Below are 26,741 nucleotides of genomic sequence, written 5' to 3' on the forward strand. Positions count from 1 at the left end.
GTCTGTAGCATGTTTATATTCAAACAGCCCTGATTTTTGTCACTAATAGGTGACCAGAAATGAGCAACAAGACAATTTATCTAACCTCTCCTTGTAGCACACATTCTCCAATCTGGGTAACATTCCTGGTGAAAATGGATGGGTCAGGCAGCATTTTGGGTCGAGAGCCTGTGTTGGGTCTCCAGATTTCAACCCCCACAGTCAGCATCCCGGTGAATCTCTTCTGCAGTCTCTGCAAAGCCTCCACATCAGTGACTTGACCCTCTCTCGCACACTTCAAATATAAGCTGATCAATGGCTGCAACGTCACTTCCTGATTGATACACCCGTACTTCGATTGACGAGGGCAAGCATACCAAATGCCCTCTTTATCGAATAGTCTTGTCACTCTCAGGGAGATGTGGATGTGCACCCTAAATATATCAGTGTTCCTGCACCTTCTGTACGCTTTCCTCTGGCATCTGCCCTCCTGGAATGCATCACCCCACAGAAACCTGAATTAAACTCCATTTGCATTTTCACCCAACAGATTTCCAACTGTTCTGCATCCGGCTATATATTTGACAACCACACGGACAATGGCCCACCTCCCCCCCCATTCCAAAATCCCTCCATTCAAACTGTTGTTCAAGTTTTGAAGTTCTCGATCCACCTCGAGGGAGAACGGTAATGGAGTGGGGTGGCACACTAGCTCAGGGTACAGCGCCAGCAATCACCAGTGGAGGTTCACCTCCCGCTGCTGTCTGTGCGGAGTTTGTGCTTTCTCCCCGTGACCGTGCGGGTTTCCTCCCACATCCCGAAGACATTCTGGTCAGGGTCAGTGAGCTGTGGACACGCTACGTTGGTGTCGGAAGTGTTGCGACACCTGCCCAGCACGTCCTCGGACTGCGTGGGTCGTTGATGCAAACGAGGCAGTTCACTGTACGTTTATAAATATCTGTGACAAATAAAACAACTTCTTGTCTTTAAACCTCACAAGGACTGACCGATGATTTCTTCCTCTTTGCTCGTTGCCAAATGCCAGAGATGGAATAACCTTCAGCTGGGCTTTCGACCAACCTTAACATTTTAATTAATTTAAAACAAATTTCTTGTTTGGTTTTATTACAGTTTGTCAAGAAAGATATTAATCTCAGAGCAGCAGATGGTCAGCACCGAGAAACTCAAACACTCTGATGTGGGTTTCGTGGTTTGAGATGCAATTTGTTCATTAATTAAATCACATCTTTCATACCAACACAGCTCTGCCAGGGAGCTGACTGTGGTAACAGGAGCCTCTGAAGGTTTCAGGATGAAAATCTAATTTAATGCTGCAGTGTTGTGAGGGATTTGGGTCCAAGGTCAATGGACAGCACTCTCATCTGAGATGGACAGTTACAGGAGATGACCACACTTAGTCCAGGGATCGGCAGTTCAACGTAGACTGAGATCTGTACCGAGGAGGGGTCACACTGTGGGAGGGGCGGGTACCGAGAAGGGGTCACACTGTGGGAGGGGTGATATAGAGGGTGGGTCACACCGTGGGAGGGGCGGTACAGAGGGAGGGTCACACCGTGGGAGGGGCGGTACAGAGGGAGGGTCCCACTGTGGGAGGGGAGGTACCGAGGGAGGGTCCCACCGTGGGAGGGGCGGTACCGAGGGAGGGTCCAGCTGTGGGAGGGGCAGTACTGAGGGCCAAAGTTACTGACGATTCTTAGGAGGTGATATTAATGGTCTAATTTCACCCAGAGTCCTGGGGTGAAGCTAAGCTGTCAAGCAGATACAGAGGAGATGATCTGATGTCAATGACATTGCTCTGTGTGGGACTTGATCTGTAGTTGGGTGCAATACATTACTTTTAGAGCAGAATTAGGCCATTTGGCCCATTGAATCTGCTTTGCCATTCCACCATGACTGATTTTTTAAAATCCCTCTCAACCCCATTCTCCAGTCTTCCCCCTGTAACCTTTGATGCCCTGACTAATCAAGAACTTATCAACCTCAGCTTTAAATATACTCAGCAACTTGCCCTCGACAGCCGTCTGTTGTAATTAATTTCATAATTGTGCCTCCACTACAAGCAGTTTGTGATATCCTGAAGGGGACATGCAAAAATCAATGGGCCTTCCTCCCCCTCTTCCCCTCTCCCCCTCTCTGGAGATAGGTACAGATGGTGCGTTGCAGAAAATCCTCAGCCCTCTTTCTTTCCCGACAGGTGACGTTGAAATGGGAATTCTGGAACGAGACGGGCAGCTGGAAGTGGAGGTGATTCAAGCCCGGGGTCTCACCCTGAAACCAGGGACCAAGACTCTGCCAGGTAGGCTGCTGTACTCAATGCCAGATCGAACAAATCCAGTATAACACGCAATCTGTCTGTGGAACCCAGCGGGTCAAACAGCATGTGTAGAGGTGGGGGGGGGGGGGGGGGGGGGGGAAAGAAAGGAATTAGAGTAATAAGAAGGGCCCTTCAGCCCATCTGCTTCATGCTGACCAACATTCCTATTTGCCCACATTTGGCCCATGTCTGTCAAAGGCTCTCAACGTGGAGCTTGCAGACCCCTTGCTAAATGCTATTGGTCCGTGGCAAACCATGGAACCGGCTCTAAACCTGAGCTCTTCGTGTACATTTCAAATGTCTATTTGTGTAGAGACACGGCGTGGAGTCAGGCAGCCTGGCAACTCACCGATTTAGCACAAGCCTCATCACAGGACAATTTTACTGACCAATTGACCTACCAACTGGTACGCCTTTGGACTGTTGGGAGAATACCGGAGCACCCAGAGGAAACTCACGCAGTCACGAGGGAGAACGTACAAACTCCTTTCAGATGGTGCCAGAGTTCATCTCCAAACTGTGTAACACCCCAGGCTGCAATAGTGTAACATTGTCCATCTCCAAACTGCGTAACACCCCAGGCTGCAATACTGTAACATTGTCCATCTCCAAACTGCGTAACACCCCAGGCTGCAATAGTGTCACATTGTCCATCTCCAAACTGTGTAACGCCCCAGGCTGCAATAGTGTCACATTGTCCATCTCCAAACTGTGTAACGCCCCAGGCTGCAATAGTGTCACATTGTCCATCTCCAAACTGTGTAACAACCCAGGCTGCAATAGTGTCACATTGTCCATCTCCAAACTGTGTAACACCCCAGGCTGCAATAGTGTCACATTGTCCATCTCCAAACTGTGTAACGCCCCAGGCTACAATTGTGTCACATTGTCCATCGCCAAACTGTCCATCTCCAAACTGTGTAACACCCCAGGCTGCAATAGTGTCACATTGTCCATCTCCAAACTGTGTAACGCCCCAGGCTGCAATAGTGTCACATTGTCCATCTCCAAACTGTGTAACGCCCCAGGCTGCAATAGTGTCAGATTGTCCATCTCCAAACTGTGTAACACCCCAGGCTGCAATAGTGTCACATTGTCCATCTCCAAACTGTGTAACGCCCCAGGCTGCAATAGTGTCACATTGTCCATCTCCAAACTGTGTAACGCCCCAGGCTGCAATAGTGTCACATTGTCCATCTCCAAACTGTGTAACAACCCAGGCTGCAATAGTGTCACATTGTCCATCGCCAAACTGTGTAACACCCCAGGCTGCAATAGTGTCATATTGTCCATCTCCAAACCGTGTAACACCCCAGGCTGCAATAGTGTCACATTGTCCATCTCCAAACTGCGTAATGCCCCAGGCTGCAATAGTGTCAGATTGTCCATCTCCAAACTGTGTAACGCCCCAGGCTGCAATAGTGTCACATTGTCCATCTCCAAACTGTGTAACGCCCCAGGCTGCAATAGTGTCAGATTGTCCATCTCCAAACTGTGTAATGCCCCAGGCTACAATAGTGTCACATTGTCCATCCCCAAACCGTCCATCTCCAAACTGTGTAACACCCCAGGCTGTAATAGTGTCACATTGTCCATCTCCAAACTGTGTAACGCCCCAGGCTGCAATAGTGTCACATTGTCCATCGCCAAACTGTCCATCTCCAAACTCTGTAACACCCCAGGCTGCAATCGTGTCACATTGTCCATCTCCTAACCGTGTAACGCCCCAGGCTGCAATAGTGTCACATTGTCCATCTCCAAACTGTTAACACCCCAGGGTGCAATAGTGTCACATTGTCCATCTCCTAACCGTGTAACGCCCCAGGCTGCAATAGTGTCACATTGTCCATCTCCAAACCGTCCATCTACAAACTGTGTAACACCCCAGGCTGCAATAGTGTCACATTGTCCATCTCCAAACCGTGTAACACCCCAGGCTGCAATAGTGTCACATCGTCCATCTCCAAACTGTGTAACACCCCAGGCTGCAATCGTGTCACATTGTCCATCTCCAAACCGTGTAACGCCCCAGGCTACAATAGTGTCACATTGTCCATCTCCAAACTGTGTTACGCCCCAGGCTACAATAGTGTCACATTGTCCATCTCCAAACCGTGTAACGCCCCAGTCTGCAATAGTGTCACATTGTCCATCTCCAAACTGTGTAACGCCCCAGGCTGCAATAGTGTCACATTGTCCATCTCCAAACTGTGTAACGCCCCAGGCTACAATAGTGTCACATTGTCTATCGCCAAACTGTCCATCTCCAAACAGTGTAACGCCCCAGGCTACAATAGTGTCACATTGTCCATCGCCAAACTGTGTAACGCCCCAGGCTACAATAGTGTCAAATTGTCCATCTCCAAACTGTGTAACGCCCCAGGCTACAATAGTGTCACATTGTCCATCGCCAAACTGTCCATCTCCTAACCGTGTAACGCCCCAGGCTGCAATAGTGTCACATTGTCCATCTCCAAACCGTCCATCTACAAACTGTGTAACACCCCAGGCTGCAATAGTGTCACATTGTCCATCTCCAAACCGTGTAACACCCCAGGCTGCAATAGTGTCACATCGTCCATCTCCAAACCGTGTAACGCCCCAGGCTGCAATAGTGTCACATTGTCCATCTCCAAACTTTTACGCCCCAGGCTGCAATCGTGTCACATTGCCCATCTCCAAACCGTGTAACGCCCCAGTCTGCAATAGTGTCACATTGTCCATCTCCAAACTGTGTAACGCCCCAGGCTGCAATAGTGTCACATTGTCCATCTCCAAACTGTGTAACGCCCCAGGCTACAATAGTGTCACATTGTCTATCGCCAAACTGTCCATCTCCAAACTGTGTAACACCCCAGGCTGCAATAGTGTCACATTGTCCATCTCCAAACTGTGTAACGCCCCGGGCTACAATAGTGTCACATTGTCCATCTCCAAACCGTGTAACGCCCCAGGCTGCAATAGTGTCACATTGTCCATCTCCAAACCGTGTAACGCCCCAGGCTGCAATCGTGTCGCATTGTCCATCTCCAAACTGTGTAACACCCCAGGGTGCAATAGTGTCACATTGTCCATCTCCAAACCGTGTAACGCCCCAGGCTACAATAGTGTCACATTGTCCATCGCCAAACTGTGTAACGCTCCAGGCTACAATAGTGTCAAATTGTCCATCTCCAAACTATGTAACGCCCTAGGCTACAATAGTGTCACATTGTCCATCTCCAAACTGTGTAACACCCCAGGCTGCAATAGTGTCAGATTGTCCATCTCCAAACTGTGTAACACCCCAGGCTGCAATAGTGTCACATTGTCCATCTCCAAACTGTGTAACACCCCAGGCTACAATAGTGTCACATTGTCCATCTCCAAACTGTGTAACACCCCAGGCTACAATAGTGTCACATTGTACATCGCCAAACTGTACATCTCCAAACTGTGTAACACCCCAGGCTGCAATAGTGTCAGATTGTCCATCTCCAAACTGTGTAACACCCCAGGCTGCAATAGTGTCACATTGTCCATCGGCAAACTGTGTAACACCCCAGGCTGCAATAGTGTCACATTGTCCATCTCCAAACCGTGTAACACCCCAGGCTGCAATAGTGTCACATTGTCCATCTCCAAACTGTGTAACACCCCAGGCTGCAATAGTGTCACATTGTCCATCTCCAAACTGTGTAACACCCCAGGCTGCAATAGTGTCATATTGTCCATCGCCAAACTGTGCAACGCCCCAGGCTGCAATAGTGTCACATTGTCCATCTCCCAACTGTAACGCTCCAGGCTACAATAGTGTCACATTGTCCATCTCCAAACTGTGTAACGCCCCAAGCTGCAATCGTGTCGCATTGTCCATCTCCAAACTGTGTAACGCCCCAGGCTACAATAGTGTCACATTGTCCATCTCCAAACCGTGTAACGCCCCAGGCTACAATAGTGTCACATTGTCCATCTCCAAACCGTGTAACGCCCCAGGCTACAAAAGTGTCACATTGTCCAACGCCAAACTGTCCATCTCCAAACTGTGTAACACCCCAGGCTGCAATAGTGTCACATTGTCCATCTCCAAACTGTGTAATGCCCCAGGCTGCAATAGTGTCACATTGTCCATCGCCAAACTGTGTAACGCCCCAGGCTACAATAGTGTCACATTCTCCATCTCCAAACTGTGTAACGCCCCAGGCTACAATAGTGTCACATTGTCCATCGCCAAACTGTCCATCTCCAAACTGTGTAACACCCCAGGCTGCAATAGTGTCAGATTGTCCATCTCCAAACTGTGTAACGCCCCAGAATGCAATAGTGTCACATTGTCCATCTCCAAACCGTGTAACACCCCAGGCTGCAATCATGTCACATTGTCCATCTCCAAACCGTGTAACGCCCCAGGCTGCAATCGTTTCGCATTGTCCATCTCCAAACCGTGTAACGCCCCAGGCTGCAATCGTGTCACATTGTCCATCTCCAAACCGTGTAACACCCCAGGCTGCAATAGTGTCACATTGACCATCTCCAAACCGTTTAACGCCCCAGGCTGCAATCGTGTCACATTGTCCATCTCCAAACCGTGTAACGCCCCAGGCTGCAATAGTGTCACATTGTCCATCTCCAAACTGTGTTACGCCCCAGGCTGCAATCGTGTCACATTGTCCATCTCCAAACCGTGTAATGCCCCAGGCTGCAATCGTGTCACATTGTCCATCTCCAAACCGTCCATCTACAAACTGTGTTACGCCCCAGACTGCAATAGTGTCACATTGTCCATCTCCAAACCGTGTAACACCCCAGGCTGCAATCGTGTCACATTGTCCATCTCCAAACTGTGTAACACCCCAGGGTGCAATAGTGTCACATTGTTCATCTCCAAACTGTGTAACGCCCCAGGCTGCAAAAGTGTCACATTGTCCATCTCCAAACCGTCCATCTCCAAACTGTGTAACACCCCAGGCTGCAATAATGTCACATTGTCCATCTCCAAACCGTGTAACACACCAGGCTGCAATAGTGTCACATTGTCCATCTCCAAACCGTTTAACGCCCCAGGCTGCAATAGTGTCACATTGTCCATCTCCAAACTGTGTTACGTCCCAGGCTGCAATCGTGTCACATTGTCCATCTCCAAACCGTGTAACGCCCCAGGCTGCAATAGTGTCAGATTGTCCATCTCCAAACTGTGTAATGCCCCAGGCTACAATAGTGTCACATTGTCCATCCCCAAACCGTCCATCTCCAAACTGTGTAACACCCCATGCTGTAATAGTGTCACATTGTCCATCTCCAAACTGTGTAACGCCCCAGGCTGCAATCTTGTCACCTTGTCCATCTCCAAACTGTGTAACACCCCAGGCTGCAATAGTGTCACATTGTCCATCTCCAAACCGTGTAACGCCCCAGGCTGCAATCGTGTCACATTGTCCATCTCCAAACCGTGTAACGCCCCAGGCTGCAATAGTGTCACATTGTCCATCGCCAAACTGTCCATCTCCAAACTCTGTAACACCCCAGGCTGCAATCGTGTCACATTGTCCATCTCCAAACTGTTAACACCCCAGGGTGCAATAGTGTCACATTGTCCATCTCCAAACCGTGTAACGCCCCAGGCTGCAATAGTGTCACATTGTCCATCTCCAAACCGTCCATCTACAAACTGTGTAACACCCCAGGCTGCAATAGTGTCACATTGTCCATCACCAAACCGTGTAACACCCCAGGCTGCAATAGTGTCACATCGTCCATCTCCAAACTGTGTAACGCCCCAGGCTGCAATCGTGTCACATTGTCCATCTCCAAACCGTGTAACGCCCCAGGCTGCAATAGTGTCACATTGTCCATCTCCAAACTGTGTTACGCCCCAGGCTACAATAGTGTCACATTGTCCATCTCCAAACCGTGTAACGCCCCAGACTGCAATCGTGTCACATTGCCCATCTCCAAACCGTGTAACGCCCCAGTCTGCAATAGTGTCACATTGTCCATCTCCAAACTGTGTAACGCCCCAGGCTGCAATAGTGTCACATTGTCCATCTCCAAACTGTGTAACGCCCCAGGCTACAATAATGTCACATTGTCTATCGCCAAACTGTCCATCTCCAAACTGTGTAACACCCCAGGCTGCAATAGTGTCAGATTGTCCATCTCCAAACTGTGTAACACCCCAGGCTGCAATAGTGTCACATTGTCCATCTCCAAACTGTGTAACGCCCCGGGCTACAATAGTGTCACATTGTCCATCTCCAAACCGTGTAACGTCCCAGGCTGCAATAGTGTCACATTGTCCATCTCCAAACCGTGTAACGCCCCAGGCTGCAATCGTGTCGCATTGTCCATCTCCAAACTGTGTAACACCCCAGGGTGCAATAGTGTCACATTGTCCATCTCCAAACCGTGTAACGCCCCAGGCTACAATAGTGTCACATTGTCCATCGCCAAACTGTGTAACGCCCCAGGCTACAATAGTGTCAAATTGTCCATCTCCAAACTGTATAACGCCCCAGGCTACAATAGTGTCACATTGTCCATCGCCAAACTGTCCATCTCCAAACTGTGTAACACCCCAGGCTGCAATAGTGTCAGATTGTCCATCTCCAAACTGTGTAACGCCCCAGGCTGCAATCGTGTCACTTTGTCCATCTCCAAACTGTGTAACACCCCAGGCTGCAATAGTGTCAGATTGTCCATCGCCAAACTGTGCAACGCCCCAGGCTGCAATCGTGTCACCTTGTCCATCTCCAAACTGTGTAACACCCCAGGCTGCAATAGTGTCATATTGTCCATCGCCAAACTGTGCAACGCCCCAGGCTGCAATAGTGTCACATTGTCCATCGCCAAACTGTACATCTCCAAACTGTGTAACACCCCAGGCTGCAATAGTGTCATATTGTCCATTGCCAAACTGTGCAACGCCCCAGGCTGCAATAGTGTCACATTGTACATCGCCAAACTGTACATCTCCAAACTGTGTAACACCCCAGGCTGCAATAGTGTCATATTGTCCATCGCCAAACTGTGCAACGCCCCAGGCTGCAATCGTGTCACCTTGTCCATCTCCAAACTGTGTAACGTCCCAGGCTGCAATAGTGTCACATTGTCCATCTTCAAACTGTGTAACGACCCAGGCTGCAATAGTGTCACATTGTCCATCTCCCAACTGTGTAACGCCCCAGGCTACAATAGTGTCACATTGTCCATCTCCAAACTGTGTAACGCCCCAGGCTACAATAGTGTCACATTGTCCATCGCCAAACTGTGTAACGCCCCAGGCTACAATAGTGTCACATTGTCCATCTCCTAACTGTGTAACGCCCCGGGCTACAATAGTGTCACATTGTCCATTTCCAAACCGTGTAACGCCCCAGGCTGCAATCGTGTCGCATTGTCCATCTCCAAACTGTGTAACACCCCAGGGTGCAATAGTGTCACATTGTCCATCTCCAAACCGTGTAACGCCCCAGGCTACAATAGTGTCACATTGTCCATCGCCAAACTGTCCATCTCCAAACTGTGTAACACCCCAGGCTGCAATAGTGTCACATTGTCCATCTCCAAACTGTGTAACGCCCCAGGCTACAATAGTGTCACATTGTCCATCTCCAAACTGTGTAATGCCCCAGGCTGCAATAGTGTCACATTGTCCATCGCCAAACTGTGTAACGCCCCAGGCTACAATAGTGTCACATTGTCCATCTCCAAACTGTGTAACGCCCCGGGCTACAATAGTGTCACATTGTCCATCGCCAAACTGTCCATTTCCAAACTGTGTAACACCCCAGGCTGTAATAGTGTCACATTGTCCATCTCCAAACTGTGTAACAACCCAGGCTGCAATAGTGTCACATTGTCCATCTCCAAACTGTGTAACACCCCAGGCTGCAATAGTGTCACATTGTCCATCTCCAAACTGTGTAACACCCCAGGCTGCAATAGTGTCAGATTGTCCATCTCCAAACTGTGTAACGCCCCAGACTGCAATAGTGTCACATTGTCCATCTCCAAACCGTGTAACACCCCAGGCTGCAATCATGTCACATTGTCCATCTCCAAACCGTGTAACGCCCCAGGCTGCAATCGTGTCGCATTGTCCATCTCCAAACCGTGTAACGCCCCAGGCTGCAATCGTGTCACATTGTCCATCTCCAAACCGTGTAACACCCCAGGCTGCAATAGTGTCACATTGACCATCTCCAAACCGTTTAACGCCCCAGGCTGCAATCGTGAAACATTGTCCATCTCCAAACCGTGTAACGCCCCAGGCTGCAATAGTGTCACATTGTCCATCTCCAAACTGTGTTACGCCCCAGGCTGCAATCGTGTCACATTGTCCATCTCCAAACCGTGTAATGCCCCAGGCTGCAATCGTGTCACATTGTCCATCTCCAACCTGTGTAACGCCCCAGACTGCAATAGTGTCACATTGTCCATCTCCAAACCGTGTAACACCCCAGGCTGCAATCGTGTCACATTGTCCATCTCCAAACTGTGTAACACCCCAGGGTGCAATAGTGTCACATTGTCCATCTCCAAACCGTGTAACGCCCCAGGCTACAATAGTGTCACATTGTCCATCGCCAAACTGTGTAACGCCCCAGGCTACAATAGTGTCAAATTGTCCATCTCCAAACTGTATAACGCCCCAGGCTACAATAGTGTCACATTGTCCATCTCCAAACTGTGTAACGCCCCAGGCTGCAATAGTGTCACATTGTCCATCGCCAAACTGTCCATCTCCAAACTGTGTAACACCCCAGGCTGCAATAGTGTCAGATTGTCCATCTCCAAACTGTGCAACGCCCCAGGCTGCAATCGTGTCACTTTGTCCATCTCCAAACTGTGTAACACCCCAGGCTGCAATAGTGTCAGATTGTCCATCGCCAAACTGTGCAACGCCCCAGGCTGCAATCGTGTCACCTTGTCCATCTCCAAACTGTGTAACACCCCAGGCTGCAATAGTGTCACATTGTACATCGCCAAACTGTACATCTCCAAACTGTGTAACACCCCAGGCTGCAATAGTGTCATATTGTCCATCGCCAAACTGTGCAACGCCCCAGGCTGCAATAGTGTCACATTGTACATCGCCAAACTGTACATCTCCAAACTGTGTAACACCCCAGGCTGCAATAGTGTCATATTGTCCATCGCCAAACTGTGTAACGCCCCAGGCTGCAATAGTGTCAGATTGTCCATCGCCAAACTGTGCAACGCCCCAGGCTGCAATCGTGTCACCTTGTCCATCTCCAAACTGTGTAACACCCCAGGCTGCAATAGTGTCACATTGTACATCGCCAAACTGTACATCTCCAAACTGTGTAACACCCCAGGCTGCAATAGTGTCATATTGTCCATCGCCAAACTGTGCAACGCCCCAGGCTGCAATAGTGTCACATTGTACATCGCCAAACTGTGTAACGCCCCGGGCTACAATAGTGTCACATTGTCCATCTCCAAACCGTGTAACGCCCCAGGCTGCAATAGTGTCACATTGTCCATCTCCAAACCGTGTAACGCCCCAGGCTGCAATCGTGTCGCATTGTCCATCTCCAAACTGTGTAACACCCCAGGGTGCAATAGTGTCACATTGTCCATCTCCAAACCGTGTAACGCCCCAGGCTACAATAGTGTCACATTGTCCATCGCCAAACTGTGTAACGCCCCAGGCTACAATAGTGTCAAATTGTCCATCTCCAAACTATGTAACGCCCTAGGCTACAATAGTGTCACATTGTCCATCTCCAAACTGTGTAACACCCCAGGCTGCAATAGTGTCAGATTGTCCATCTCCAAACTGTGTAACACCCCAGGCTGCAATAGTGTCACATTGTCCATCTCCAAACTGTGTAACACCCCAGGCTACAATAGTGTCACATTGTCCATCTCCAAACTGTGTAACACCCCAGGCTACAATAGTGTCACATTGTACATCGCCAAACTGTACATCTCCAAACTGTGTAACACCCCAGGCTGCAATAGTGTCAGATTGTCCATCTCCAAACTGTGTAACACCCCAGGCTGCAATAGTGTCACATTGTCCATCGGCAAACTGTGTAACACCCCAGGCTGCAATAGTGTCACATTGTCCATCTCCAAACCGTGTAACACCCCAGGCTGCAATAGTGTCACATTGTCCATCTCCAAACTGTGTAACACCCCAGGCTGCGATAGTGTCACATTGTCCATCTCCAAACTGTGTAACACCCCAGGCTGCAATAGTGTCATATTGTCCATCGCCAAACTGTGCAACGCCCCAGGCTGCAATCGTGTCACCTTGTCCATCTCCAAACTGTGCAACGTCCCAGGCTGCAATAGTGTCACATTGTCCATCGCCAAACTGTGTAACGACCCAGGCTGCAATAGTGTCACATTGTCCATCTCCCAACTGTAACGCCCCAGGCTACAATAGTGTCACATTGTCCATCTCCAAACTGTGTAACGCCCCAGGCTGCAATCGTGTCGCATTGTCCATCTCCAAACCGTGTAACGCCCCAGGCTACAATAGTGTCACATTGTCCATCTCCAAACCGTGTAACGCCCCAGGCTACAATAGTGTCACATTGTCCAACGCCAAACTGTCCATCTCCAAACTGTGTAACACCCCAGGCTGCAATAGTGTCACATTGTCCATCTCCAAACTGTGTAATGCCCCAGGCTGCAATAATGTCACATTGTCCATCGCCAAACTGTGTAACGCCCCAGGCTACAATAGTGTCACATTGTCCATCTCCAAACTGTGTAACGCCCCAGGCTACAATAGTGTCACATTGTCCATCGCCAAACTGTCCATCTCCAAACTGTGTAACACCCCAGGCTGCAATAGTGTCAGATTGTCCATCTCCAAACTGTGTAACGCCCCAGAATGCAATAGTGTCACATTGTCCATCTCCAAACCGTGTAACACCCCAGGCTGCAATCATGTCACATTGTCCATCTCCAAACCGTGTAACGCCCCAGGCTGCAATCGTTTCGCATTGTCCATCTCCAAACCGTGTAACGCCCCAGGCTGCAATCGTGTCACATTGTCCATCTCCAAACCGTGTAACACCCCAGGCTGCAATAGTGTCACATTGACCATCTCCAAACCGTTTAACGCCCCAGGCTGCAATCGTGTCACATTGTCCATCTCCAAACCGTGTAATGCCCCAGGCTGCAATAGTGTCACATTGTCCATCTCCAAACTGTATTACGCCCCAGGCTGCAATCGTGTCACATTGTCCATCTCCAAACCGTGTAATGCCCCAGGCTGCAATCGTGTCACATTGTCCATCTCCAAACCGTCCATCTACAAACTGTGTTACGCCCCAGACTGCAATAGTGTCACATTGTCCATCTCCAAACCGTGTAACACCCCAGGCTGCAATCGTGTCACATTGTCCATCTCCAAACTGTGTAACACCCCAGGGTGCAATAGTGTCACATTGTTCATCTCCAAACTGTGTAACGCCCCAGGCTGCAAAAGTGTCACATTGTCCATCTCCAAACCGTCCATCTCCAAACTGTGTAACACCCCAGGCTGCAATAATGTCACATTGTCCATCTCCAAACCGTGTAACACACCAGGCTGCAATAGTGTCACATTGTCCATCTCCAAACCGTTTAACGCCCCAGGCTGCAATAGTGTCACATTGTCCATCTCCAAACTGTGTTACGTCCCAGGCTGCAATCGTGTCACATTGTCCATCTCCAAACCGTGTAACGCCCCAGGCTGCAATAGTGTCAGATTGTCCATCTCCAAACTGTGTAATGCCCCAGGCTACAATAGTGTCACATTGTCCATCTCCAAACCGTGTAACACCCCATGCTGTAATAGTGTCACATTGTCCATCTCCAAACTGTGTAACGCCCCAGGCTGCAATCTTGTCACCTTGTCCATCTCCAAACTGTGTAACACCCCAGGCTGCAATAGTGTCACATTGTCCATCTCCAAACCGTGTAACGCCCCAGGCTGCAATCGTGTCACATTGTCCATCTCCAAACCGTGTAACGCCCCAGGCTACAATAGTGTCACATTGTCCATCGCCAAACTGTCCATCTCCAAACTGTGTAACACCCCAGGCTGCAATAGTGTCACATTGTCCATCTCCAAACTGTGTAACGCCCCAGGCTACAATAGTGTCACATTGTCCATCTCCAAACTGTGTAATGCCCCAGGCTGCAATAGTGTCACATTGTCCATCGCCAAACTGTGTAACGCCCCAGGCTACAATAGTGTCAGATTGTCCATCTCCAAACTGTGTAACGCCCCGGGCTACAATAGTGTCACATTGTCCATGGCCAAACTGTCCATTTCCAAACTGTGTAACACCCCAGGCTGTAATAGTGTCACATTGTCCATCTCCAAACTGTGTAACAACCCAGGCTGCAATAGTGTCACATTGTCCATCTCCAAACTGTGTAACACCCCAGGCTGCAATAGTGTCATATTGTCCATCGCCAAACTGTGCAACGCCCCAGGCTGCAATCGTGTCACCTTGTCCATCTCCAAACTGTGTAACACCCCAGGCTACAATAGTGTCACATTGTCCATCGCCAAACTGTGTAACGCCCCAGGCTACAATAGTGTCACATTGTACATCTCCAAACTGTGCAACGTCCCAGGCTGCAATAGTGTCACATTGTCCATCTTCAAACTGTGTAACGACCCAGGCTGCAATAGTGTCACATTGTCCATCTCCCAACTGTGTAACGCCCCAGGCTACAATAGTGTCACATTGTCCATCTCCAAACTGTGTAACGCCCCAGGCTACAATAGTGTCACATTGTCCATCGCCAAACTGTGTAACGCCCCAGGCTACAATAGTGTCACATTGTCCATCTCCTAACTGTGTAATGCCCCAGGCTGCAATAGTGTCACATTGTCCATCGCCAAACTGTGTAACGCCCCAGGCTACAATAGTGTCACATTGTCCATCTCCAAACTGTGTAACGCCCCGGGCTACAATAGTGTCACATTGTCCATCGCCAAACTGTCCATTTCCAAACTGTGTAACACCCCAGGCTGTAATAGTGTCACATTGTCCATCTCCAAACTGTGTAACAACCCAGGCTGCAATAGTGTCACATTGTCCATATCCAAACCGTGTAATGCCCCAGGCTGCAATCGTGTCACATTGTCCATCTCCAACCTGTGTAACGCCCCAGACTGCAATAGTGTCACATTGTCCATCTCCAAACCGTGTAACACCCCAGGCTGCAATCGTGTCACATTGTCCATCTCCAAACTGTGTAACACCCCAGGGTGCAATAGTGTCACATTGTTCATCTCCAAACTGTGTAACGCCCCAGGCTGCAAAAGTGTCACATTGTCCATCTCCAAACTGTGTAACACCCCAGGCTGCAATAATGTCACATTGTCCATCTCCAAACCGTGTAACACACCAGGCTGCAATAGTGTCACATTGTCCATCTCCAAACCGTTTAACGCCCCCGGCTGCAATAGTGTCACATTGTCCATCTCCAAACTGTGTTACGTCCCAGGCTGCAATCGTGTCACATTGTCCATCTCCAAACCGTGTAACGCCCCAGGCTGCAATAGTGTCAGATTGTCCATCTCCAAACTGTGTAATGCCTCAGGCTACAATAGTGTCACATTGTCCATCCCCAAACCGTCCATCTCCAAACTGTGTAACACCCCATGCTGTAATAGTGTCACATTGTCCATCTCCAAACTGTGTAACGCCCCAGGCTGCAATCTTGTCACCTTGTCCATCTCCAAACTGTGTAACACCCCAGGCTGCAATAGTGTCACATTGTCCATCTCCAAACCGTGTAACGCCCCAGGCTGCAATCGTGTCACATTGTCCATCTCCAAACCGTGTAACGCCCCAGGCTACAATAGTGTCACATTGTCCATCGCCAAACTGTCCATCTCCAAACTGTGTAACACCCCAGGCTGCAATAGTGTCACATTGTCCATCTCCAAACTGTGTAACGCCCCAGGCTACAATAGTGTCACATTGTCCATCTCCAAACTGTGTAATGCCCCAGGCTGCAATAGTGTCACATTGTCCATCGCCAAACTGTGTAACGCCCCAGGCTACAATAGTGTCACATTGTCCATCTCCAAACTGTGTAACGCCCCGGGCTACAATAGTGTCACATTGTCCATCGCCAAACTGTCCATTTCCAAACTGTGTAACACCCCAGGCTGTAATAGTGTCACATTGTCCATCTCCAAACTGTGTAACAACCCAGGCTGCAATAGTGTCACATTGTCCATCTCCAAACTGTGTAACACCCCAGGCTGCAATAGTGTCATATTGTCCATCGCCAAACTGTGCAACGCCCCAGGCTGCAATCGTGTCACCTTGTCCATCTCCAAACTGTGCAACGTCCCAGGCTGCAATAGTGTCACATTGTCCATCTTCAAACTGTGTAACGACCCAGGCTGCAATAGTGTCACATTGTCCATCTCCCAACTGTGTAACGCCCCAGGCTACAATAGTGTCACATTGTCCATCTCCAAACTGTGTAACGCCCCAGGCTACAATAGTGTCACATTGTCCATCGCCAAACTGTGTAACGCCCCAGGCTACAATAGTGTCACATTGTCCATCTCCTAACTGTGTAACGCCCCGGGCTACAATAGTGTCACATTGTCCATTTCCAAACCGTGTAACGCCCCAGGCTGCAATCGTGTCGCATTGTCCATCTCCAAACTGTGTAACACCCCAGGGTGCAATAGTGTCACATTGTCCATCTCCAAACCGTGTAACGCCCCAGGCTACAATAGTGTCACATTGTCCATCGCCAAACTGTCCATCTCCAAACTGTGTAACACCCCAGGCTGCAATAGTGTCACATTGTCCATCTCCAAACTGTGTAACGCCCCAGGCTACAATAGTGTCACATTGTCCATCTCCAAACTGTGTAATGCCCCAGGCTGCAATAGTGTCACATTGTCCATCGCCAAACTGTGTAACGCCCCAGGCTACAATAGTGTCACATTGTCCATCTCCAAACTGTGTAACGCCCCGGGCTACAATAGTGTCACATTGTCCATCGCCAAACTGTCCATTTCCAAACTGTGTAACACCCCAGGCTGTAATAGTGTCACATTGTCCATCTCCAAACTGTGTAACAACCCAGGCTGCAATAGTGTCACATTGTCCATCTCCAAACTGTGTAACACCCCAGGCTGCAATAGTGTCACATTGTCCATCTCCAAACTGTGTAACACCCCAGGCTGCAATAGTGTCACATTGACCATCTCCAAACCGTTTAACGCCCCAGGCTGCAATCGTGTCACATTGTCCATCTCCAAACCGTGTAACGCCCCAGGCTGCAATAGTGTCACATTGTCCATCTCCAAACTGTGTTACGCCCCAGGCTGCAATCGTGTCACATTGTCCATCTCCAAACCGTGTAATGCCCCAGGCTGCAATCGTGTCACATTGTCCATCTCCAACCTGTGTAACGCCCCAGACTGCAATAGTGTCACATTGTCCATCTCCAAACCGTGTAACACCCCAGGCTGCAATCGTGTCACATTGTCCATCTCCAAACTGTGTAACACCCCAGGCTGCAATAGTGTCACATTGTCCATCTCCAAACTGTGTAACGCCCCAGGCTACAATAGTGTCACATTGTCCATCTCCAAACTGTGTAATGCCCCAGGCTGCAATAGTGTCACATTGTCCATCGCCAAACTGTGTAACGCCCCAGGCTACAATAGTGTCACATTGTCCATCCCCAAACCGTCCATCTCCAAACTGTGTAACACCCCATGCTGTAATAGTGTCACATTGTCCATCTCCAAACTGTGTAACGCCCCAGGCTGCAATCTTGTCACCTTGTCCATCTCCAAACTGTGTAACACCCCAGGCTGCAATAGTGTCACATTGTCCATCTCCAAACCGTGTAACGCCCCAGGCTGCAATCGTGTCACATTGTCCATCTCCAAACCGTGTAACGCCCCAGGCTACAATAGTGTCACATTGTCCATCGCCAAACTGTCCATCTCCAAACTGTGTAACACCCCAGGCTGCAATAGTGTCACATTGTCCATCTCCAAACTGTGTAACGCCCCAGGCTACAATAGTGTCACATTGTCCATCTCCAAACTGTGTAATGCCCCAGGCTGCAATAGTGTCACATTGTCCATCGCCAAACTGTGTAACGCCCCAGGCTACAATAGTGTCAGATTGTCCATCTCCAAACTGTGTAACGCCCCGGGCTACAATAGTGTCACATTGTCCATGGCCAAACTGTCCATTTCCAAACTGTGTAACACCCCAGGCTGTAATAGTGTCACATTGTCCATCTCCAAACTGTGTAACAACCCAGGCTGCAATAGTGTCACATTGTCCATCTCCAAACTGTGTAACACCCCAGGCTGCAATAGTGTCATATTGTCCATCGCCAAACTGTGCAACGCCCCAGGCTGCAATCGTGTCACCTTGTCCATCTCCAAACTGTGCAACGTCCCAGGCTGCAATAGTGTCACATTGTCCATCTTCAAACTGTGTAACGACCCAGGCTGCAATAGTGTCACATTGTCCATCTCCCAACTGTGTAACGCCCCAGGCTACAATAGTGTCACATTGTCCATCTCCAAACTGTGTAACGCCCCAGGCTACAATAGTGTCACATTGTCCATCGCCAAACTGTGTAACGCCCCAGGCTACAATAGTGTCACATTGTCCATCTCCTAACTGTGTAATGCCCCAGGCTGCAATAGTGTCACATTGTCCATCGCCAAACTGTGTAACGCCCCAGGCTACAATAGTGTCACATTGTCCATCTCCAAACTGTGTAACGCCCCGGGCTACAATAGTGTCACATTGTCCATCGCCAAACTGTCCATTTCCAAACTGTGTAACACCCCAGGCTGTAATAGTGTCACATTGTCCATCTCCAAACTGTGTAACAACCCAGGCTGCAATAGTGTCACATTGTCCATATCCAAACCGTGTAATGCCCCAGGCTGCAATCGTGTCACATTGTCCATCTCCAACCTGTGTAACGCCCCAGACTGCAATAGTGTCACATTGTCCATCTCCAAACCGTGTAACACCCCAGGCTGCAATCGTGTCACATTGTCCATCTCCAAACTGTGTAACACCCCAGGGTGCAATAGTGTCACATTGTTCATCTCCAAACTGTGTAACGCCCCAGGCTGCAAAAGTGTCACATTGTCCATCTCCAAACTGTGTAACACCCCAGGCTGCAATAATGTCACATTGTCCATCTCCAAACCGTGTAACACACCAGGCTGCAATAGTGTCACATTGTCCATCTCCAAACCGTTTAACGCCCCCGGCTGCAATAGTGTCACATTGTCCATCTCCAAACTGTGTTACGTCCCAGGCTGCAATCGTGTCACATTGTCCATCTCCAAACCGTGTAACGCCCCAGGCTGCAATAGTGTCAGATTGTCCATCTCCAAACTGTGTAATGCCTCAGGCTACAATAGTGTCACATTGTCCATCCCCAAACCGTCCATCTCCAAACTGTGTAACACCCCATGCTGTAATAGTGTCACATTGTCCATCTCCAAACTGTGTAACGCCCCAGGCTGCAATCTTGTCACCTTGTCCATCTCCAAACTGTGTAACACCCCAGGCTGCAATAGTGTCACATTGTCCATCTCCAAACCGTGTAACGCCCCAGGCTGCAATCGTGTCACATTGTCCATCTCCAAACCGTGTAACGCCCCAGGCTACAATAGTGTCACATTGTCCATCGCCAAACTGTCCATCTCCAAACTGTGTAACACCCCAGGCTGCAATAGTGTCACATTGTCCATCTCCAAACTGTGTAACGCCCCAGGCTACAATAGTGTCACATTGTCCATCTCCAAACTGTGTAATGCCCCAGGCTGCAATAGTGTCACATTGTCCATCGCCAAACTGTGTAACGCCCCAGGCTACAATAGTGTCACATTGTCCATCTCCAAACTGTGTAACGCCCCGGGCTACAATAGTGTCACATTGTCCATCGCCAAACTGTCCATTTCCAAACTGTGTAACACCCCAGGCTGTAATAGTGTCACATTGTCCATCTCCAAACTGTGTAACAACCCAGGCTGCAATAGTGTCACATTGTCCATCTCCAAACTGTGTAACACCCCAGGCTGCAATAGTGTCATATTGTCCATCGCCAAACTGTGCAACGCCCCAGGCTGCAATCGTGTCACCTTGTCCATCTCCAAACTGTGCAACGTCCCAGGCTGCAATAGTGTCACATTGTCCATCTTCAAACTGTGTAACGACCCAGGCTGCAATAGTGTCACATTGTCCATCTCCCAACTGTGTAACGCCCCAGGCTACAATAGTGTCACATTGTCCATCTCCAAACTGTGTAACGCCCCAGGCTACAATAGTGTCACATTGTCCATCGCCAAACTGTGTAACGCCCCAGGCTACAATAGTGTCACATTGTCCATCTCCTAACTGTGTAACGCCCCGGGCTACAATAGTGTCACATTGTCCATTTCCAAACCGTGTAACGCCCCAGGCTGCAATCGTGTCGCATTGTCCATCTCCAAACTGTGTAACACCCCAGGGTGCAATAGTGTCACATTGTCCATCTCCAAACCGTGTAACGCCCCAGGCTACAATAGTGTCACATTGTCCATCGCCAAACTGTCCATCTCCAAACTGTGTAACACCCCAGGCTGCAATAGTGTCACATTGTCCATCTCCAAACTGTGTAACGCCCCAGGCTACAATAGTGTCACATTGTCCATCTCCAAACTGTGTAATGCCCCAGGCTGCAATAGTGTCACATTGTCCATCGCCAAACTGTGTAACGCCCCAGGCTACAATAGTGTCACATTGTCCATCTCCAAACTGTGTAACGCCCCGGGCTACAATAGTGTCACATTGTCCATCGCCAAACTGTCCATTTCCAAACTGTGTAACACCCCAGGCTGTAATAGTGTCACATTGTCCATCTCCAAACTGTGTAACAACCCAGGCTGCAATAGTGTCACATTGTCCATCTCCAAACTGTGTAACACCCCAGGCTGCAATAGTGTCACATTGTCCATCTCCAAACTGTGTAACACCCTAGGCTGCAATAGTGTCACATTGACCATCTCCAAACCGTTTAACGCCCCAGGCTGCAATCGTGTCACATTGTCCATCTCCAAACCGTGTAACGCCCCAGGCTGCAATAGTGTCACATTGTCCATCTCCAAACTGTGTTACGCCCCAGGCTGCAATCGTGTCACATTGTCCATCTCCAAACCGTGTAATGCCCCAGGCTGCAATCGTGTCACATTGTCCATCTCCAACCTGTGTAACGCCCCAGACTGCAATAGTGTCACATTGTCCATCTCCAAACCGTGTAACACCCCAGGCTGCAATCGTGTCACATTGTCCATCTCCAAACTGTGTAACACCCCAGGCTGCAATAGTGTCACATTGTCCATCTCCAAACTGTGTAACGCCCCAGGCTACAATAGTGTCACATTGTCCATCTCCAAACTGTGTAATGCCCCAGGCTGCAATAGTGTCACATTGTCCATCGCCAAACTGTGTAACGCCCCAGGCTACAATAGTGTCACATTGTCCATCTCCAAACTGTGTAACGCCCCGGGCTACAATAGTGTCACATTGTCCATCGCCAAACTGTCCATTTCCAAACTGTGTAACACCCCAGGCTGTAATAGTGTCACATTGTCCATCACCAAACTGTGTAACAACCCAGGCTGCAATAGTGTCACATTGTCCATCTCCAAACCGTGTAACACCCCAGGCTGCAATCATGTCACATTGTCCATCTCCAAACCGTGTAATGCCCCAGGCTGCAATCGTGTCGCATTGTCCATCTCCAAACCGTGTAACGCCCCAGGCTGCAATCGTGTCACATTGTCCATCTCCAAACCGTGTAACACCCCAGGCTGCAATAGTGTCACATTGACCATCTCCAAACCGTTTAACGCCCCAGGCTGCAATCGTGTCACATTGTCCATCTCCAAACCGTGTAACGCCCCAGGCTGCAATAGTGTCACATTGTCCATCTCCAAACTGTGTTACGCCCCAGGCTGCAATCGTGTCACATTGTCCATCTCCAAACCGTGTAATGCCCCAGGCTGCAATCGTGTCACATTGTCCATCTCCAACCTGTGTAACGCCCCAGACTGCAATAGTGTCACATTGTCCATCTCCAAACCGTGTAACACCCCAGGCTGCAATCGTGTCACATTGTCCATCTCCAAACTGTGTAACACCCCAGGGTGCAATAGTGTCACATTGTTCATCTCCAAACTGTGTAACGCCCCAGGCTGCAAAAGTGTCACATTGTCCATCTCCAAACTGTGTAACACCCCAGGCTGCAATAATGTCACATTGTCCATCTCCAAACCGTGTAACACACCAGGCTGCAATAGTGTCACATTGTCCATCTCCAAACCGTTTAACGCCCCAGGCTGCAATAGTGTCACATTGTCCATCTCCAAACTGTGTTACGTCCCAGGCTGCAATCGTGTCACATTGTCCATCTCCAAACCGTGTAACGCCCCAGGCTGCAATAGTGTCAGATTGTCCATCTCCAAACTGTGTAATGCCTCAGGCTACAATAGTGTCACATTGTCCATCCCCAAACCGTCCATCTCCAAACTGTGTAACACCCCATGCTGTAATAGTGTCACATTGTCCATCTCCAAACTGTGTAACGCCCCAGGCTGCAATCTTGTCACCTTGTCCATCTCCAAACTGTGTAACACCCCAGGCTGCAATAGTGTCACATTGTCCATCTCCAAACCGTGTAACGCCCCAGGCTGCAATCGTGTCACATTGTCCATCTCCAAACCGTGTAACGCCCCAGGCTGCAATAGTGTCACATTGTACATCGCCAAACTGTACATCTCCAAACTGTGTAACACCCCAGGCTGCAATAGTGTCATATTGTCCATCGCCAAACTGTGCAACGCCCCAGGCTGCAATAGTGTCACATTGTACATCGCCAAACTGTACATCTCCAAACTGTGTAACACCCCAGGCTGCAATAGTGTCATATTGTCCATCGCCAAACTGTGTAACGCCCCAGGCTGCAATAGTGTCAGATTGTCCATCGCCAAACTGTGCAACGCCCCAGGCTGCAATCGTGTCACCTTGTCCATCTCCAAACTGTGTAACACCCCAGGCTGCAATAGTGTCACATTGTACATCGCCAAACTGTACATCTCCAAACTGTGTAACACCCCAGGCTGCAATAGTGTCATATTGTCCATCGCCAAACTGTGCAACGCCCCAGGCTGCAATAGTGTCACATTGTACATCGCCAAACTGTGTAACGCCCCGGGCTACAATAGTGTCACATTGTCCATCTCCAAACCGTGTAACGCCCCAGGCTGCAATAGTGTCACATTGTCCATCTCCAAACCGTGTAACGCCCCAGGCTGCAATCGTGTCGCATTGTCCATCTCCAAACTGTGTAACACCCCAGGGTGCAATAGTGTCACATTGTCCATCTCCAAACCGTGTAACGCCCCAGGCTACAATAGTGTCACATTGTCCATCGCCAAACTGTGTAACGCCCCAGGCTACAATAGTGTCAAATTGTCCATCTCCAAACTATGTAACGCCCTAGGCTACAATAGTGTCACATTGTCCATCTCCAAACTGTGTAACACCCCAGGCTGCAATAGTGTCAGATTGTCCATCTCCAAACTGTGTAACACCCCAGGCTGCAATAGTGTCACATTGTCCATCTCCAAACTGTGTAACACCCCAGGCTACAATAGTGTCACATTGTCCATCTCCAAACTGTGTAACACCCCAGGCTACAATAGTGTCACATTGTACATCGCCAAACTGTACATCTCCAAACTGTGTAACACCCCAGGCTGCAATAGTGTCAGATTGTCCATCTCCAAACTGTGTAACACCCCAGGCTGCAATAGTGTCACATTGTCCATCGGCAAACTGTGTAACACCCCAGGCTGCAATAGTGTCACATTGTCCATCTCCAAACCGTGTAACGCCCCGGGCTACAATAGTGTCACATTGTCCATCGCCAAACTGTCCATTTCCAAACTGTGTAACACCCCAGGCTGTAATAGTGTCACATTGTCCATCTCCAAACTGTGTAACAACCCAGGCTGCAATAGTGTCACATTGTCCATATCCAAACCGTGTAATGCCCCAGGCTGCAATCGTGTCACATTGTCCATCTCCAACCTGTGTAACGCCCCAGACTGCAATAGTGTCACATTGTCCATCTCCAAACCGTGTAACACCCCAGGCTGCAATCGTGTCACATTGTCCATCTCCAAACTGTGTAACACCCCAGGGTGCAATAGTGTCACATTGTTCATCTCCAAACTGTGTAACGCCCCAGGCTGCAAAAGTGTCACATTGTCCATCTCCAAACTGTGTAACACCCCAGGCTGCAATAATGTCACATTGTCCATCTCCAAACCGTGTAACACACCAGGCTGCAATAGTGTCACATTGTCCATCTCCAAACCGTTTAACGCCCCCGGCTGCAATAGTGTCACATTGTCCATCTCCAAACAGTGTTACGTCCCAGGCTGCAATCGTGTCACATTGTCCATCTCCAAACCGTGTAACGCCCCAGGCTGCAATAGTGTCAGATTGTCCATCTCCAAACTGTGTAATGCCTCAGGCTACAATAGTGTCACATTGTCCATCCCCAAACCGTCCATCTCCAAACTGTGTAACACCCCATGCTGTAATAGTGTCACATTGTCCATCTCCAAACTGTGTAACGCCCCAGGCTGCAATCTTGTCACCTTGTCCATCTCCAAACTGTGTAACACCCCAGGCTGCAATAGTGTCACATTGTCCATCTCCAAACCGTGTAACGCCCCAGGCTGCAATCGTGTCACATTGTCCATCTCCAAACCGTGTAACGCCCCAGGCTACAATAGTGTCACATTGTCCATCGCCAAACTGTCCATCTCCAAACTGTGTAACACCCCAGGCTGCAATAGTGTCACATTGTCCATCTCCAAACTGTGTAACGCCCCAGGCTACAATAGTGTCACATTGTCCATCTCCAAACTGTGTAATGCCCCAGGCTGCAATAGTGTCACATTGTCCATCGCCAAACTGTGTAACGCCCCAGGCTACAATAGTGTCACATTGTCCATCTCCAAACTGTGTAACGCCCCGGGCTACAATAGTGTCACATTGTCCATCGCCAAACTGTCCATTTCCAAACTGTGTAACACCCCAGGCTGTAATAGTGTCACATTGTCCATCTCCAAACTGTGTAACAACCCAGGCTGCAATAGTGTCACATTGTCCATCTCCAAACTGTGTAACACCCCAGGCTGCAATAGTGTCATATTGTCCATCGCCAAACTGTGCAACGCCCCAGGCTGCAATCGTGTCACCTTGTCCATCTCCAAACTGTGCAACGTCCCAGGCTGCAATAGTGTCACATTGTCCATCTTCAAACTGTGTAACGACCCAGGCTGCAATAGTGTCACATTGTCCATCTCCCAACTGTGTAACGCCCCAGGCTACAATAGTGTCACATTGTCCATCTCCAAACTGTGTAACGCCCCAGGCTACAATAGTGTCACATTGTCCATCGCCAAACTGTGTAACGCCCCAGGCTACAATAGTGTCACATTGTCCATCTCCTAACTGTGTAACGCCCCGGGCTACAATAGTGTCACATTGTCCATTTCCAAACCGTGTAACGCCCCAGGCTGCAATCGTGTCGCATTGTCCATCTCCAAACTGTGTAACACCCCAGGGTGCAATAGTGTCACATTGTCCATCTCCAAACCGTGTAACGCCCCAGGCTACAATAGTGTCACATTGTCCATCGCCAAACTGTCCATCTCCAAACTGTGTAACACCCCAGGCTGCAATAGTGTCACATTGTCCATCTCCAAACTGTGTAACGCCCCAGGCTACAATAGTGTCACATTGTCCATCTCCAAACTGTGTAATGCCCCAGGCTGCAATAGTGTCACATTGTCCATCGCCAAACTGTGTAACGCCCCAGGCTACAATAGTGTCACATTGTCCATCTCCAAACTGTGTAACGCCCCGGGCTACAATAGTGTCACATTGTCCATCGCCAAACTGTCCATTTCCAAACTGTGTAACACCCCAGGCTGTAATAGTGTCACATTGTCCATCTCCAAACTGTGTAACAACCCAGGCTGCAATAGTGTCACATTGTCCATCTCCAAACTGTGTAACACCCCAGGCTGCAATAGTGTCACATTGTCCATCTCCAAACTGTGTAACACCCCAGGCTGCAATAGTGTCACATTGACCATCTCCAAACCGTTTAACGCCCCAGGCTGCAATCGTGTCACATTGTCCATCTCCAAACCGTGTAACGCCCCAGGCTGCAATAGTGTCACATTGTCCATCTCCAAACTGTGTTACGCCCCAGGCTGCAATCGTGTCACATTGTCCATCTCCAAACCGTGTAATGCCCCAGGCTGCAATCGTGTCACATTGTCCATCTCCAACCTGTGTAACGCCCCAGACTGCAATAG

At 49.4% G+C, this 26,741-nt stretch overlaps 1 protein-coding gene across 1 annotated transcript in view; it reads left to right on the plus strand.

The window, feature by feature from the left end:
• The window catches only part of rims4 (regulating synaptic membrane exocytosis 4), a 320,346-nt gene that overhangs the window by 177,498 nt on the left and 116,107 nt on the right, over positions 1-26,741 (plus strand). Inside the window, exon 4 of the mRNA XM_073062233.1 lies at positions 2,195-2,296. Within this exon, the coding sequence (XP_072918334.1) occupies positions 2,195-2,296 (102 nt within the window). The remainder of the gene's footprint in view (positions 1-2,194; positions 2,297-26,741) is intronic.

Source organism: Hemitrygon akajei, chromosome 11 (assembly GCF_048418815.1).
Source record: "Hemitrygon akajei chromosome 11, sHemAka1.3, whole genome shotgun sequence".
In the NCBI taxonomy this organism is placed as follows: domain Eukaryota; kingdom Metazoa; phylum Chordata; class Chondrichthyes; order Myliobatiformes; family Dasyatidae; genus Hemitrygon; species Hemitrygon akajei.